Source organism: Alexandromys fortis, unplaced genomic scaffold (assembly GCF_014885135.2).
Source record: "Alexandromys fortis isolate MF-2015 unplaced genomic scaffold, M_Fortis_MF-2015_v1.1 scaffold_7, whole genome shotgun sequence".
NCBI classification, from domain to species: Eukaryota; Metazoa; Chordata; class Mammalia; order Rodentia; family Cricetidae; genus Alexandromys; species Alexandromys fortis.
The window spans coordinates 5832503-5850208 of record NW_026067920.1 but is presented as its reverse complement, the minus strand read 5'-3'; the positions used below and the strand labels follow the sequence as shown (position 1 = coordinate 5850208).

Genomic DNA, 17706 nt, shown 5'->3' with positions numbered 1-17706 from the left:
TAAGTGTACATGAGGGTTTCACACTATTTATCATTTACACCTTTTATGTTTTGTTTTCTTTTTTTCCTTTTTCCAGAGGGCGTTTTGAGACAGGATTCCTCTGTGTAGTCATCCTGGCTGTCCTGGAGCCTTTAATCCCAGCACTCAGGAGGCAGAGGCATGAGGATTTCTCTAAGTTCGAGATCAGCTTGGTCTATGAAGTGAATTCAAGGACAGACAGAGTTGTTACACAGAGAAACCCTGTCTCGAAAAACAAAAACGACAAAACCCAAAAAACAAAACTAAGCAATGATGTGGGATTCCTCTCCGTATGCTATGAATATGTTTTTTTTACCAGGGGTTATTAAAGAAGCTGTTTTGGCCAACGGCTTAGTAAAGCCAGGTGGGAAATCCGAACAGAGATATAGAGAGAAAGTAGGCAGAATCAAGGAGACACCATGTAGCTGCTGAAGGAGACAGACATCAGCTGGCAGCCAGAACCTTTACCGGTAGGCCACAGCCTTGTGGTGATACACAAATTAATAAAAATGGGTTAATTTAATATGTAAGAGTTATTTAATAAGAACCTGCGTTAATAATTCAAGCAGTGTTTATTAATATTAAACTATTAATATATTAAAATATCAATATAGTTTCTGTGTGATTATTTGGGTCTGAACAGCGGGGTAAATGCAAAGGCAGACTCCACCTAAAAAGCAACAAAATAAAACAGAAACAAGGGCTAGTGGTGGGGGTGTGAAAGAGTCTGGTATATCCAAGGCCCTGAGTTCAATCACTGGCACAGTAAAAACAAAAGAAATTAACCAGTAGAAGCATTGTAAATTTTAAAATATATTTACTTGTAGCAAATTAAATTATAATATCAAATTATGAGACTATCATGATGAATTAGCTAACCGAAACTCAAAAAAAATCAATTAAAATTAAGATATAAAATATATAGAATAAGGGGGCTGGAGAGATGGCTCAGAGGTTAAGAGCACTGCCTGCTCTTCCCGAGGTCCTGAGTTCAATTCCCAGCAACCACATGGTGGCTCACAACCATCTGTAATGAGATCTGGTGCCCTCTTCTGGTCTGGTGGCATCCATGCAGATAGAACACTGTATCCATAATAAATAAAAATAAATCTTTAAAAAATATATGTATAGAATAAGAAAATTAAGGTAGTGCTTATTTTTAGAGGCTAGACAGTGGGCACTTCAGAGGGGGGCAAACTGATAATATCAACACAGGGCACATAGCAGGATTCCGTACAATTCAACTGAATTTTCTCTATAAACAGAATCTGCAGTGGGATGGAATGCCCATCTTACATTAGATCAGCATATACAACCATATATATGATTTACCAATCTCAGAAGGCTACTTATAAATCAGTACCCAAATCTGCATAAGTAGCATTAGAAGTTTACCTGTTTCTCAGTCCATCTCTGGTTCTATCCACTTGTGGTTTGTTATAACCAGGCTGATAGAAGGATGCTGGCTGTACTGCAAGGTCATGTGGGAGGGCCAGCCCCTCCAAGGCAGCCTGCTGCAATTCTAGCTGGCTCATCTGCTCAACAGAATGGCAGGGGACAATGAATGAAAAAATGAGGAAGTTCAATTTTCCACAAAGGTCTGTCTCATGGTTTAAAGGGTAGCTAAGAAAACAATATGACAAATATTTAAGTTATGCTTCTGTCCACTAAATATTTTTAAAATTTAAATAGTGGGGTGAGAGATGGCTCAGTGGTTAAGAACATTTATTGCTATTGCTGAGTATCCGGAGGTTCAATTCCCAGCACCCAAATGGCAGTACACAAATATCATAACTCTAGTTTCAGGGGATTTGATGACTTCTTGAAAACTCTCTGGGCAATGAGCACACATGTGATACACAAACAAACAAAGTATTCATATACATAAATCTAAAAAAATTTTTTTAATTTATATAGTACTCAGCAATTTTCTCCTATGAATGAACTTGAAGTATCATTGCAGAACAAACTATGTATTTCATTATTGCATATCAATCTCCACCCTACAAGCAACAGCAAGTGTGAAAAGGCAAAGAGACTAGGTCTGAGAAAGAGCTCAGCCTGACCTGGGCTGTGACAGGGCTCATGGGCTTGCGCATGCCTTGGAATGGATCTCCAAGTAGCTGCTGGGGTCCTGATGGGAAACCTGCCAGAAAATTTCCAGAATCAATAACTGTCAAGCATTAGTGCCAAGGACTACGTAAGCACCCCCACCCTGTTGTGCTTGCTTAACGGGGAAGTGTTGCTTCTTTGGCCCGATAAAACATCCCCCTTCGTCTCTCCTCCCACAGTGTATATGTGGACCTTAAGCAGAGTTATTCTGGCCTCAACTGCTGGTGTAACCTTCTTCCCATTAAGCTGTCACCTTTGACCTTTTCAGAGCTAGGAGCTCTCCGGCTAACAAATTTTCTCTTCAGCAATCTGGCCATGCTTGACAAGTTAGCTGGCACTAAAGTAGAGTCCAGAGCTCTGAGGGTCAGTTCCCACACGACTCTATATGATTGCAAGCAAATATTAAGGTATCTGATTGGCAAAGGCAAGGTGCCGGCAGTCCCCAGTGGTTTGATGGCAGAGACACTAACACAGCTTTCTGGAAGTGCTTCTTTTAGGCACATACTGAAGCAACACAGGATTTCACAGTTCACTGTGAACCAACTTCAACTGCTCGTCCAGAAAGTCATTACTCTGTGACTGGCACCTTCATGTAGCTTCAAACTATGTAGGCCAGCGTGGCCTTAAAACTTGAAATCCTCTTGCTTCATCATCCCAAGTGCTGAGATTAAAGGAGTGTATCATCACTTCCTGGCTTTCCTCAAGTTCTTTATCAAAGACAGACCTAAGAATCCAAATTAACTTTTCAGCTGAATTCTCTTAACAAGAAAACTAAAGAGCTATACTTGTTTACTATGAACATATTGATTATAAAGGGGAGCTCAAAAAAACAAACAAACAAACAAACAAAAAACTCAAAACACTATCTTCCACTTTGACTGCACACTTTCTACATAAACTGAAAGGAAGGACTCATTTCCTTTCAGATTTCTTTAAGCATACCCTTCCATAGACTGCCAAGTCCAGGGAAGAAGTCTAACCTTCTTGGACACGAGGGGAAGACAGACATGCATTAAGAGCAGGTACTGAGATGGGAACCTAGTCAATGGTGGAGTGCTTAACTGGTAGATATGAGGCACAGGGTTCAATCCCCAGCAGTAAGGAACTAGTTACCAATTGGTGATGGTATCCTTGGATGAAGATAGTCTGCTGACGCTGCTCGAGTTTGAAACACCTGTGACATAGGAGGAGAGGGTGCTCTTTGGCTCAATAAAGATGCAGTAGGTTCCAAGCTCCCCATAAGGCCACTGAGAAGATTGGAAGAAGCAGGTCTCTGAACCGGTTGACCAAGGAGTTCCTATAGGCAGAAATGCCAGATCCCTGTGAACAAACCTTCTTTCTAGTCCAAAGTTTTGAAACAGGAATCCATTTTTAGAAGCTAGTCAATGTCTCTCATGCACCATTGAGGAGCTGGCATCTGTACATGTAAGACATTTCCCCAAATGTTTCAGCTACCAACATTTGCCTTAAGTTAGTGCTAGAAGGGTCTGGAGAGATGGCTCAGTGGTTAAGAGCATTGCCTGCTCTTCCAAAGGTCCTGAGTTCAATTCCCAGCAACCACATGGTGGCTCACAACCATCTGTAATGAGGTCTGGTGCCCTCTTTTGGCCTGCAGGCATACATGTAGACAGACTATTGTATACATAATAAATAAATATTTTTAAAAAAAAAGTTAGTGCTAGAAAAACAGATCAGGTTCTCAAATTCCACAGAAACTGCAAACTGGCAAACCAGAACCATTTAAAGCACCACAGCCCACCCACTTGGATTAGCAACATAGCAAATGACGTTAGGTAGCAATAGTACATCCCTGACTGCCACACAAAGGTCACTCTGAAGGATTAGTCTAAGACTGTAACATACCTGTAGGATGTTTTTAGGGACAGGCTGGCCTGGAATTTCAGCCGGAGCCAACAAGTGACTTTCAAGGTTTCGCTAAAAAAGAAAGGAAGAAAACTGGTTATAACTTTAAGACAAATTTTACTGGGGACCACATAAAAAAACAGCAAATATTCCCAAAGGGAGTTGTCAGTTAACAGCAAAATGATGCTCAAGTCACAGAGAACTGATTTCACCAACTCACTCCTACTCTCATCGCACGTGTCTCAACAAATCCCTCCCATGTACATGAAGAGGTATTAGGAAAGATTCTCTAAGCCAGCACTAGCCCATCTTTGAAGAAACCTTTACTGATCATTATCAATAAGAAGATTTACTGGGGCTGGAGAGATGGCTCAGCGGTTAAGAGCATTGCCTGCCCTTCCAAAGGTCCTGAGTTCAATTCCTAGCAACCACATGGTGGTGGCTCACAACCATCTGTAATGAGATCTGATGCCCTCTTCTTGCCTGCTGGCATATATGCAGACAGAATATTGTATACTTAATAAGTAAATAAATATTTAAAAAAAATAAGATTTACTGATGAAAGAGAATATTAAAAACAAGGAGCTGGAGGGGGCTGGAGAGATGGCTCAGTGGTTAAGAGCATTGCCTGCTCTTCCAAAGGTCCTGAGTTAAATTCCTGGCAAACACATGGTGGCTCACAACCATCTGTAATGAGGTCTGGTGCCCTCTTTTGGCCTGCAGGCATATACTCAGACAGAATATTGTATACATAACAAATAAATGAATAAATATTAAAAAAAATAACAAACAAGGAGCTGGAGAGATGGTTCAGTGGTTAAGAGCACTGGCTGTTCTTCCAAAGGTACAAACCTGGGCTTTATGGCCAGCACTCATATGATGGCTCACAACCATCTATTACTCTAGTTCCAGGGGATCACACATATTCTAAAATCCATAGACATAAGACATGCACATATATACACACAGATAAATAATCATACACTTAAAACAAAAATAAATAAAACTTTAAAAATCGACCAGAAAGCCAGTATTCAGGAGGCAGAGGCAGGCAGATCTTTGAGTCCAAGTCTGACAGAGTTCCTCAACAAGCTCCAAAGTTATACAGAGAAACCTTGTCTCAAAAAAACAAAACAAACAGAAAAAAAAAAACCCCACCAAAACCAAAACCAACTAGACAACAACTAAAAACAGCAGCACAACAGGCTGGGCATGACAGTGATGCACACTATTCTTTCTAGCAGTCTGGTGGTTGAGGCGGAACAAACAGGAGTTTGAGAAGCTTAGGCTGCATGAAACATAGCCAGGAGATAGGCAAGAGGCACAGCCTTTGTCTAGAAAGCATGAGAAGCCTGAACATGATGCTATGATGCTGAGTCACAAAACTAAAACAAAAATAATGAATAACATTCCAAATTTGGCCAGAACTGTTAATGTTTCAGAGTTTGGGGGGGGGGGGGTTGAAACAAGGTTTTTCTGTGTAACAGTTCTGGCTTTCCTGGAACTTGAACTAACAGAGATTCACCTGCCTCTGCCTAAGCGCTGGGATTAAAGGTGTGCGTGCTACCAGCTACCATCATCACAGTTAATCAATCATTTAGCTACTTGTAGTTGCTAGGCAAAAAGGATTGAAGAAAAAGAGGTAAATTCAATTTGGCAGATCTGATATAACATAGTAACTAAGACTAGACTTTGTTCTTCAGATCTACCCTGTCTCCGTTACTTAGTATCATAAAGGAAGAGTGTAAGATGAAGACGATGGCTGAAACTCACGCTTTAAACACTGCTATGATATTTGATATGTACTTTTAAAAAAGGAGACAGGGTCTTTCTAGACCCTTTGAGTTTGTGATTATCCTATAATCACTTTCCAAGTAGTGATGGGACCACCAGCCTACCCTATCATGCTCACCTCCATTTCTGGCATGTCAATAAATCTGTGTGACTGTTTAATCAAGAACACAGGTAATCCAGATAGATACAGGGAATACAAAGTGCGAAAATAAAGATTTTATATTAGGGGGCTGGAGAGATTGCTCAGTGGTTAAGCACACTTGGCGGCCCTTCCAGAGGACCTGGGTTCAGTTCCCAGAACCCACATAGTGATTCACAATCATCTGAAACTCCAGTGCCAGGAGGGTCTGACACCCTTTTCTGGATGGACTCTGTGTGTACCAGGCATGCAGGCAGCACATAGAAAAAATGCTAATATATAAAAAAATTAAATAAATCTTTAGAAAATTTTACTATAAAATCTTGTAGGGCGGGGCTGGAGAGATGGCTCAGTGGTTAAGAGCACTGACTACCTCTTCCAGAGGTCATGAGTTCTATTCCCAGCAACCACAAGATGGCTCACAACCATCTGTAATGAGATCTGGTGCCCTCTTCTGGTGTGTGTGAAGCAGAATGTTGTACACATAATAAATAAATAAATAAAAAAAAATCTTGTAGGGCGTTTGTGGCTTATGTCTTTAATTCCAGCACTTGGGAGGCAGAGACAGGTAGAACTCTAAGTTTGAGGCCAGCCTGGTCTACAGAGCAAGTTCCAGGAGAGTCGGAGCTACACAGAGAAACCTTATCTTGAAAAGCAGAACAAACAGAAAAATCTCGTATTAACAGCTGAATAACTAGAAAATTTCCCATCGAGCACCTCTAAAAACATAGCATCTTTACATACATACATATATGTGTGTGTGTGTGTGTATATATCTATATATCTATATATCTTTACATTTTTTTCCCTTTGGTTTTTTTGACAGTTTTTTTTTTTTCATATTGCCTGTGTGCTGAGATTAAAGGTGGCCTAGCATATTTATTTACTTTTGAGACAGGGTGTCACTATGTAGCTGAGACTGGCTTTGAACTCAAGAGATATACCTCCCTTTTCCTGAGTGCTGGGGTTAAAGCATGTGTCAGCATACCTGACTTGATCATCACTGGCCCTGGCTGTCCCTGAGCTCCTGATCCTCTCAGATACTAGGATTACAGACGTACATCACTATGTTCAGTTCAGCTCGAGGGACAGTTTCTCTTTTGCAATGGTGATCCTACATATTAGGTTGTGTTTCTCCCACTGGGCTACATCCACAACTCAGTTACTTTTCTTTCTTAGGAAAGGACTTCATAAAGTTATGCAGAAATGAGTTAAACTGAATTATTCAATCATCCTATTGTACCAGACATATACATTATCCACAGATATGCTTTTTTCTACTAACAAATAGCATATCCATAATCAAGGAACAAATAAACATCAAAGACCAAACAACTTCTAAAGAAATTTACAATCTACTCAAAATACCATTTATTATTGCAGTGGGAGGTCATACCGAAACAGGAAAAGAAGAGACTGACTGGGTGAGGTTTTCTGAATACTTACACTGACTTTGGGCTGAGTAGGCAAAGTCCCACTTGCCTTCATGGTGCTCACTAGTTTGTTGAATGCAGTCATATCTCCATCTTTCTTGAGCTGTCGATTGCTAGTTACAGCACTCAGTGTCTCTTCTAAATGTTCCGCCATGAAGGGAGTTGAATTCTTCATTTGCTGGTCCACCTTCAAGCCTTTGAGCCCTGCTTCTACCTCTTCCACTGAAAGTACAACCCCTGAATGTGCTGAGAAGTTGAGAAAGCTCTGGTTACACCAAGCAAAGGGGTATTTGGTAGGAATTCTCATTGGCTGTCATGACAATTATTTCATAACTGAAGTGAGGCTATCAAAAAGGCTGCCAATGGAAACAGACAAACTGAACACTTAAAATCATAGTATTTTAATAGGAATAAGGCTATAATTATGTACACAGAAAGACACGGATGGGCAAGGTGGCACACACCTTTAATCCAAGCACTAAGGAGGCATAGGCAGACAGATCAAAGGTACACTGTACATACGGAGTTCCAGGACAGCAAGGACTAAAAAGACCCTGACTCAAAAAAACGAACGGATAGGGGTACACACCTGGAAAAAAATGGCTCAGTGGTTAAGAACACATATTTGTTCTTACAGGACCTGAGTTCACTTACCAGCATTCACACCAGACAGCTCACAACTGAACTTACTGGAACTCCAGTTCCAAAGAACCTGTACCTCTCTCATTCCCTTGGGCACATACACAGACACACATTCACATAATAATAAAAAAAAAAAAATAAAAGAAACAGAATAAACTACACCAAAAATATTCAAATGCTAGAAACTGGGAGGGCAGAACTATGGAGTATGAGTTTTCAAAACTTGGTAAGATCTTACATAGTGAGTTTCAGGACAGCCAAAAAGACACAGAGAACCCCCATCCCCCTCAAACAAACAAAAAAGAACAAACAAAACCAAAAAAATTTGACAAGACCCTATGTGTCAGGCAGAAAGATACCTTATAATAACTCTCTCCAGACTTTGCTACCAGGGTAAGAACCCAGACAGCTTAACAGCAACTAACCTGTGCTGTGGTCTCACAGCGCTAACTGATGCTAAGGACTTGTTGCCTAAGTGAGAACATGGTAAATGGAGGCACAGTAGTGAGGAATAGGCAAGCTATGCTTGGGAGGACAGAAACAGTCCTGGGTTGTTACCACTGGACCCTAAGTAAAAATCGGAGGGAGGCTGGGTATAGTGTATACCTTTAATACCAGCACTGTAGAGACAGAGGCCAGAGCTTCTCTGTGAATTATAGGCCAACCTGGCTTACAAAGCAAGTTCTAAGGCCAGCCAGGGCTTAAAGATACAAGGTTGTGTGGCAACACGCCCGAGTCTTTTCGAAAAACCTCAACTAATCCCCACCATGCTTCTGAATTGATGAGAAGCAGTACATTAGAACCACTGCTTAAGAATGGGAACTTTACATAGCTAAACAACAAACACTTACAGCTCTCCTTAAGCTTTTCTTTGTTTGCAGAAAGGCTAGAGAGAAGAGGTTTTAAATCCACTTTGGCTTTCTGCAGCATTTCTAAGATGTCCACTTTATTTTCAGCATGGTCTTCCGATGGAATAGGAGCAAAATAATTCCCCGAGTTCTGTCCAGGAGAGAGGACGGCTTGTTCCAGACCTGATTTTGTAAATAAACATACCCACAGTTGGTATTGAACATACATACTTCCCTTCAACAACATAAAAAGAGCAGTAACTGAAGGGTTTTCAGTATCCAAAACTCCTTTAACCCTAGTGGACCACTGAGTAAAGGACAAAATGATCCAGGCCAGGGGAGGCTTAATTCACATACAAGGCTAGAATGTGAAGCTCTCTTACCTGCGAGTCTCTCAAGCTCTTCATGTGGTGTAGATCCAAGGCTACTAGATCTGCTCCCTGACCGGCTTGGGTTAGAGAACCATCTACTGAAGCGGCTGGCAGAGACTGACCCTTCTCCCAGAACATCTTCTATCATCTGACAAGAGAGACAGAGGGGTTAAGGTGAACAGTCTCCAGGTGAAAAGGACATGGAGGTTCAATGTTAAGACAAAGACTCTGAAACTTCCTTTGACACCGCTGACCCAAAATCACTTTCAGAACTTAGGAGCCCCTTTCGGATCTTTCCTGAGCAACTCAAATTTGAGCATTAAAACAAATAAACAATAATCAGAAACAAAACAAAAAGACACAGACCTCCTAAGCGTACACAGCATAGTCTCTATGTTACTTAAGAGTTCTCTACCGTTTGCCCCATTAAAAAAGGTATCTTAGGAGATTCAGTTTCAAAACCACAATAAGTACCAGAGTGAAGTACTGTGACACCATGTTGATGGCTTCAGTGAGATTGTTTATGAAGAAATGATTAAAGAAAATCCCTGGCTCCAAACTGGTGGTCTCGGGATTGAAAGGAATATTATGATATTCAACGCTGACAAATTCAAGAAGCCAAGATATAAAAATGTAGAGCTAAGAAATGATCACTATAGCCAGTAGGTGGGCACACATCTCTAGTCTAAGAATTTGGGAGGCAGAGGTAGTCAGAGTGAGTTTTAGTATGGCCAGGGCTACACAGTGAAACCCTGTCTCAAAAAACAAACAAAAAAAGAAAAGATCGGGGAAAAAAAGAAAAAAGATCATTATTCCAGCCAAGGGAGGTGCAACACAGGTAATCCAAACACTTGGAGGGGTTGAGGTCAGCTTGGGTCACACACTGACGCTCTGTCTCAAAAAGTAAGCATCAAGAAGAAAAACACACAGGAGAATGACAACTCCAGTTGAAGTGTAGAAAGTGGATATAAAAGTATCATGATATATCTCAGTGGAACAAGTGAGTGCAGGCAAAATACAATTTAGTGTAAGCAGGAATTTTATTAAAACAAAACCTCAAAATCCACTAAAACCCCAAACAAACAAACACCCTGAAAGGTAGTTACTATTTCAGTGTTTAAAAATGAGAAACTCTAGGACTGTTGACATGGCTCAGCAGGTAAACGCACCTATGGTACAAGCCTGATGACCTGAATCCACATAAGATAGGAGAACCAACTCTAAAAAGCTGGCCTCTGACCTCCACATACGCACTGTATCACACGTGTGCACTCACCCTTACTAAAAGTAATACATTTTAAAGGTAAATTACTTAATCTACTCAAAAAGTTTTAATTTACAAAAAATGATGACTTTGCATTTTAATGTTTCTAACATAATCTTACTAAACAGGAAAAGTCAAAGACAAAAATAAAGGACATAAAGTATCTGGGCATTTTCTAAAAAAATTAAGTAAATACTGAGAAAACACTTTCTCCCCCTGCCCCACACAGGGTTTTTCCGTGTAGCCCAGCTGTCCTGGAATTCACTTTGTAGACCAGGTTGGCCTAGATATCAGAGATTTGTCTGCCTCTGCCTCCCAAATGCTGGAATGAAAGATGTGTACCACCATCACCAGGCGAGAAAAGTAATTTCTGTTTTGCTCAGTTATAGACTTTGCTTCCTTTTTCTTGTTTTCTTTTTTCTTTTCTTGAGATAGGGTTTCTCTATGTAGGCCTAGCTGTACCGGAACTCACTCTGTAGACCAGACTGGCTTTGAACTCGGAGGCCTCTGCTGCCACCCCCAACACACACACACACACAAGGGCTAGGATTAAAGGCACTGTTCACCACTGCCAACTTTTGTTATGGTTTTTTGAGAGAGGGTTTCTCTATAGTATCCCTGGCGGTCCTCAAACTCACATAGATCTGCCTGCCTCTGCCTCCTGAGTGCTGGTATTAAAGACATGTAACACCACTGTGCAGCTCTTTTTAAAATTTTATTTTATTATTTAATACATTATGGATGTTTTGCCTGTGTGTATGTCTTTGCACCATGTATGAGTGCATTAAATATCCTGGAACTGGGGTTAAGAGACAGTTATGGGTGCCATGTGAATACTGGGAATCAAACCCAGGTCCTCTACAAGAGCAGACAGTGCTGCTCTCAATCACTGAGTCTTCTCTACAGCCGCTAAATTTGTGTTGTTAAATTTTATAATCAAGAGTAGAAACAAACTTGCTCTTAGACACATTTGTAGAGATACTCATCTCAAAAAAACAAGGTGCTTGAGTCCAAATCCTTTTGGACTAAAAGTTTGGTCATTTTTAAGACATGACAAAGCAGGGACTCGGACAGCAGAACCTCATCCTGTACAGGAAATAGACACAGCTGACTTCTGAATTGGGACATCCTTCACTATATCCTTTCAACTACCAGCAGATGAAGGAGCTGGGAGCTATGATATTTCAGCTGTACCTAGTAGAGGTTTGTTTTTTGTTTTTTGTTTTTTTAACTGCGTCTTCTCTGTCTGTCTGCTTGCTGGCCAGAAGAGGGCACCAGATCTTATTATATATGGTTGTGAGCCACCATGTGGGTGCTGGGAATTGAACTCAGGACCTCTGGAAGAGCACTCAGTGCTCTTAACCGCTGAGCCATCTCTCCAGCCCCCTAACTACGTCTTCTCAATATATATATATATATACACATTTGGGGAGTGGTGGTACATGCCTTTAATGTTGGCACTCGTGAAGCAAAGATACGTGAATCTCTTGTGTTTCAGGCCAGCTAAGGCTACATAGTGAGTCACTGTCTCAAAACAAAACAAAAGATACCCTTCCCTGGAAAAAAAGAGAGAGAAAAAACACTAAGTCAAATTTAACCATAATTAGCTGTTTCATATTATGTTGTTTTTCTTTCTTTCATTCTTTTTGTTGTTGTTGTTGTTGTTTTTCAAGACAGGGTTTCTCTGTGTAACACTGGAGCTTTCTCTGTGGACCAGGCTGACCTCGAACTGACAGGGATCTGCCTGCCTCTGCCATCCGAGTGCTAGAATTAAAGGCATGCACCTAGGCCAGGCATTTTTTCTTTTTTTGAACTAAGAAAATAAAAAAAAAGTTGAGGCAGGTTTCACCATGCAGTCAGGCTGGCCTTGAAATGACTATGTAGCTCCAGTTAACCTCAGACTTAAACTCCTCTTGTCTCAGCCTCCCAGGTACTAAAATTACATGTGTGCACCCAAATTCCATACATGTTAATTAAAAAAATTTTTTTTATTTTTATTTTTCAAGACAGGGTTTCTCTGTGTAGCCCTGGCTGTCTTAGAACTCACTTTGTAGACCAGGCTGTCCTTAAGCTCAGAGATCTGCCTGCCTCTGCCTCCTGAGTGCTGGATTAAAGGCGGGTGCTACCACTGCCTGGCTCATACATGTTTATTTTTATTTTACGTGTATGTAGTATGTATATAAAGATGTTCCTGTGTATAGGTGCACACATGTGTTTGGGTGCATATGCACATGTGCAAGTGGAGGTTGATGTCCAGCATCTTCCTTAATTACTCCTACTTTATAAACTGAGCCAGGGTATCTCATTTGAACTCATAGCTGAGAAACACAGCTAGCTCTGTTAGTCAGCTTGTTTCAACTTCCTGTGTGCTAGGTTTACAGGAGGGCCACCACATTGCACCAACGTTTACTTGGGTTCTAGAAATTTCAATTTCATTTAGTCCTCACACTTGCATAGCAAGGGTTTTATCTACTAAGATTTCTCTGTAACCCCTCCATGTCTATTTGCGAATGTGCTGTTACACTCACCGAAGCCAAGCATGGCACCTTGTCAAGGTTAAAGAACTCATTAAAGTCAAATTCTCCTGGGGACTGCTCAGGTAGGACAACATCCCTTGGGACTTCCTGATCAGCAGAGGGCTCCTGGGCCAGGATGACTTCAACCTCGTCCTCTTCAGCAACCCCTCCATTACATTCCACTATGCCTGAAAATAAAACCAGGACAGAAAGCATCTACTGAAGTACACACTCCAGTCTCACTCTGTGCCTTTAGATATAAGTACACATGCAAAAGTCACACATACTGTCAAAACACTTCTTGTCTTTACAGACCCTGTCACAAAAACAAAATAAAATGGAACTGAAACACTAAAAACTTGCTATTAACTAGCACCCATAGATAGATGTGCAATTAAAGCAGTAATCACCACATATTATTTTAAAACAGTTCACAGTTCCTACTGACCTTCCTTCACAGAGGCAGTCCGTCGCCTTGTTCTTTTTCTCCCTTTATGATCTTCCTCTAGTATCTTATCATCGAAGCCAGTCAGTTCAATGGTTTCAGACTGACTTGTGGGTCCAGCCGAAAACCATTCTGGTTCTTCCTCAGTGTACGAATCATTTCTTCTACGCTCACCAAAGACACGTTTACTATCTCCAAACTCCCTCTGAAAAATTAAAAAATAAAACAAAACAAAAAACCAAAAAACAAGAATGAAAAACTGTAAAATGCTAGTAGAAGCATTGTAGTCAGTCTTAAAAGAATTAATATTAGAAACTGCAGTGCAGATGCTGTGATGGGAAATTGAAGGACGTTACCACTCTTGTACTGCCCCCGATTTCTCCTTGACTAGCACAGGAGTGGGCTGTGAACCCTAGTTTCTCCAAGTAACTGGCTGGGCTGGGAGGATGCAACTCAGAGCTAGGGCACCAGTCACAAATGTGTGGCCCTGGTTTTGATTCTGTACCATCATGAAAAGAAGAATAATACAGTATAAAGAGGTGAGCATCAAATTTCAAGCACTTGAGAACTAACAGGGCCAGAGGACACACCCTGAAACGCTTGTCCTTGTAGTCCCTCTCTCTGTCTCTGTCTCTCAAGTCCCGTAGGTCCTTCTCACTGAGACGGTGGTCCTTCTCAAAAGCCCGGGCAGAGATTATCCTCCCACTGCCAATTCTTCGTCCACCAAGCAAGCGAAGTCCATCACTGTCTTTCTCCAAGGGACTTCCAGAGCGACGGGAGCTAACAGCAGCTGTCACATGGCAGCCACCTCCAAAGCTTCGTCTCTGTGGGCTGAGAACAACATCTAAGTCATCTTCTTTCACACGCTCTCGTGGATCTGAAAAGATGCCATAAAAAAAGGTAAGCAAACCAACATCTCTAGAAACCGTGTCCACAGCTGGCAGGAGGACAGAAAATGTCAGAAAGGAGACAATTCTAAAACTGGGCTTATCAACAGATTCAAAGTAACAAGTACATAGTCACTGGATTTTTAAAACTTGGTCATTAAGGACTGAACTCAGATTGTTAGGCTTAGCAGCAGGTGTCTGTTGAGTCATCTCACTAGCCCTTTATAATTATTTTTTTACATTAAACTTAAAATTTTTAAAAAATATTTAGTCCTTTTTTCTCCTCAGAAAAAGATCTATTTCATAATGACTTTCTATGACTTACTATGACTAAGATTTTTTAAATAATTTATTTTTTAATTCATGTGCATTCATGTTTTTTTGTGTGTATGTATGTCTGTGTGAAGAGCTGAGATCCCCCGAAACTGGAATTACAGACTGTTATAAGATGCCATGTAGGTGCTAGGAATTGAACCCAAGTCCTCTGGAAGAGCAGCCAGTACTCCCTCCAGCCGAAGACTAAGATGTTTGTTTGTTTGTTTGTTTATTTTGGGGCAGGAGCTATGGAGCCAGCCCTGGAACTCACTTTGTAGACCAGGCTGGCCTTGAACTCTCACAGAGATCAGTCTGTCTTTACCAACTGGCTTTTTTTTCCTGTTGACTATGACTAAGACTTTTTTTTTCCCCAGAGACTAAAACGAAGATTTTTATGTATACAATTTTTAGCTAATCTATTGTCCATTAATAAAATGTCATGTCAGTATTTGAAAAAAATAAAATGCCTAAAAAATAGTAAACAGCCAGATGGTAGTGGCACATACTATGAGTTCAAGGTCAGTCTCGTCTACTGAGTGTGAGTTTCAAGACAGCCAAGGCCACACAAAAAATTGTCTTATAAAACCAAACCAAACAAACAAACAAAAAAACCCCACACTTTACATTCAGCCTGTAACCCCAGCACTTGTGATGCTGAAGCAGGAGAATTCCTGAGTTCACACCCAGCCTGAGTTAGAATAAGACACTGTTTCAAAACAGATAACTTTAAACTGGATTTCATATTCAATATTTAATTTAAATGCATCAAGAGTGAAACCTAAAGTGAAAGAGAACATCTTTGCTGTGGTTAAGTGTAGGAGCAGGCTCCTACAATTAGGCAAAATGTTTTTTGAGGCCCAGCAACAAGTGTCATCCATTAAGGCAGCCTGTTAAGCAAGGTTTGCTCTGAGATTAGTACTGTTCTTTGAAGACACTGTTTAGGTATCTAAGACTGGGAGTAAACATTCAAACAAAGCACATTTCTCAGGAAAGACCTGAATCCACAGCATATAAAAACACAGTAATAAATAAAAAACTAAAAAATGAATCAAGGGGCTGGAAGGGCTGCTCAATTAAGGCTGATCTCCAGAAGTCCTGAGTTCAATTCCTAGCACCCCTATAACAACTCACAACCATCTCTAACTGCAGTCCATGGGATCTGAGATACCTTTCTCTGGTATCCAAATGAATATACAGATAAAACACAAACAAGTTTTTTTCCTCCTTTTGAGACAGGATTTCTCTGTGTAATAGTCCTGGCTGTCTTGGAACTTGCTCTGTAAACAAGGTTGGCCACAAACTCACTGAGATCCATATGCCTGGGCCTCCCAAGTGTTGGGATTAAAGGCAGGTACCATCACCAACTGGCTTTTTTTTTTTTTTTTTTTTTTTTTTTTTTTGAGACAGGGTCTCTCTGTAGCTTTGGAGCCTATCCTGGAACTTGTTCTGTAGACCAAGCTGGCCTCAACCTCACAGAAATCCATCTGTCTCTGCTTCAAAAGTGCTGGGATTAATGGGGTGCACCACCACCACCCAGGTCCTTAAATAAATCTTAAAAATAAATACTAGACCAGTGAGCCGGGTATAGTGTAGAATACCTATAATATTAACACTTGGTAGGTTAAAGTGGGGACTGCTGAGTTTAACTGAGGTTAGTCTTGGCTACACAGTGAGACCTGTCTCAAAAAACTAAATCAACAAAAAAGGATAAAGACCTGAACAGACACTTCAGCACATGGACAGCATAATCTTTAATAAGCATACAGTGTTTATTAATCATCAGTAATACAAATGTTATGGAATAGTACTATACAGTACTATATAGTATATACAATAGTACTATATAGTACTATTATAGCCACTAGATGGCTACAATTAAGAAGGCTAACCATTCCAAGTGCTGCCAAGATGTGGAGCAAGAAGAACCTGAAACCACTGCAAATAGGAATATCAAATGTCTAACCACTTGGAAAAAAAGGAGTCTGAGGGGGGGGTAGGAGATGTGTCAGCGGTTAGGAGGACTTGTTGCTCTTGAAGAGGAAGGATCCAGGGTCAGTTCCCAGTACCCACATACTGGTTCATGACCATCTGTAACTCCAGTTCCAAAGAATCTGATGATGCCTTCTTCTGGCTTTCTTGGGCACTATACACATGCAAACAAAACACTCATATATATAAAGCAAAACAAATCTAGAAAGAAATTTAAAAACATAAAAGTTTTCTTCTGACCTGCTTAGACACTAAGCATTGCACATGGTACACATTACATACGGTAGACAAAACACAAAAATAATAAATCTATTAAACTTTTTATTAAAGTTTGATAGTTTCTGGAAATATTAAATATACATAACAGCCATTATACTTCTAAGTATCCACCCAAGAGATAAAAATTCCCATGTCCATACTGATACTTACACATAAATGATCACATCACCTTTGGTTAGAAACAACTCAAATTACTATTAACAGATAAATGGACACAATGACAGATTCATATAATTAAATACTAAAAGCATTAAAAAGAAATTAACTATACATGCAACAATATGGATAAAGCCAGGTATGGTTCATGAGAGACTGAGGCAGAGGGATAACTCAAGCTTGAGCCCAGCCTGGGCTACAGAGTAGCCTTTGTTCTAGAATGCAACTTCATGTGAGAACATACTGTGATGATTCTAGTACAATTTTAGCAGTGTAAACTCGCCTAGTGAAGGAAGGGCAGTTCTCTTGCGGGGAGTGAGAAGGGGTTAGGAAGGAGACATTCGGACATGAGAGCACTTATAGGTGACAAGGACACTTATTATTGATTGTGGTAATGGTTTCATACAGATATACATGTGAGAACATCAAAGGTATATTGTATATAAGGGTTCTTATATGTAAATGCTATTTCAAAAAGAAAAACATGTCACAAACAGAAAAATAGAAACTGAAGTTGAGTTCAAATATGAAAAACCTGTCTTAGTCTTTATTTTTAACCAGGAACAGCTTTTCATCTTATCTGAATTATTTTTCAGACAGTGCCTCTATGTTGAAGTCACAAAGATTCACCTGCT

General features: G+C 40.4%; 1 protein-coding gene across 3 annotated transcripts in view; it reads right to left on the bottom strand.

Annotated features, from left to right (window-relative positions):
• Eif4enif1 (eukaryotic translation initiation factor 4E nuclear import factor 1) overlaps positions 1-17706 on the bottom strand; it is a 40683-nt gene that overhangs the window by 7389 nt on the left and 15588 nt on the right. For all 3 annotated transcript variants that reach the window (XM_050141286.1, XM_050141285.1, XM_050141287.1), the window contains exons 5-14: positions 14036-14322; positions 13449-13650; positions 13013-13188; positions 9233-9368; positions 8853-9032; positions 7373-7605; positions 3994-4065; positions 3244-3427; positions 2085-2164; positions 1414-1553 (exon numbers count right to left, since the gene is read on the bottom strand). In XM_050141286.1, coding sequence (XP_049997243.1) covers positions 1414-1553; positions 2085-2164; positions 3244-3427; positions 3994-4065; positions 7373-7605; positions 8853-9032; positions 9233-9368; positions 13013-13188; positions 13449-13650; positions 14036-14322 — 1690 coding nt within the window. The remainder of the gene's footprint in view (positions 1-1413; positions 1554-2084; positions 2165-3243; positions 3428-3993; positions 4066-7372; positions 7606-8852; positions 9033-9232; positions 9369-13012; positions 13189-13448; positions 13651-14035; positions 14323-17706) is intronic.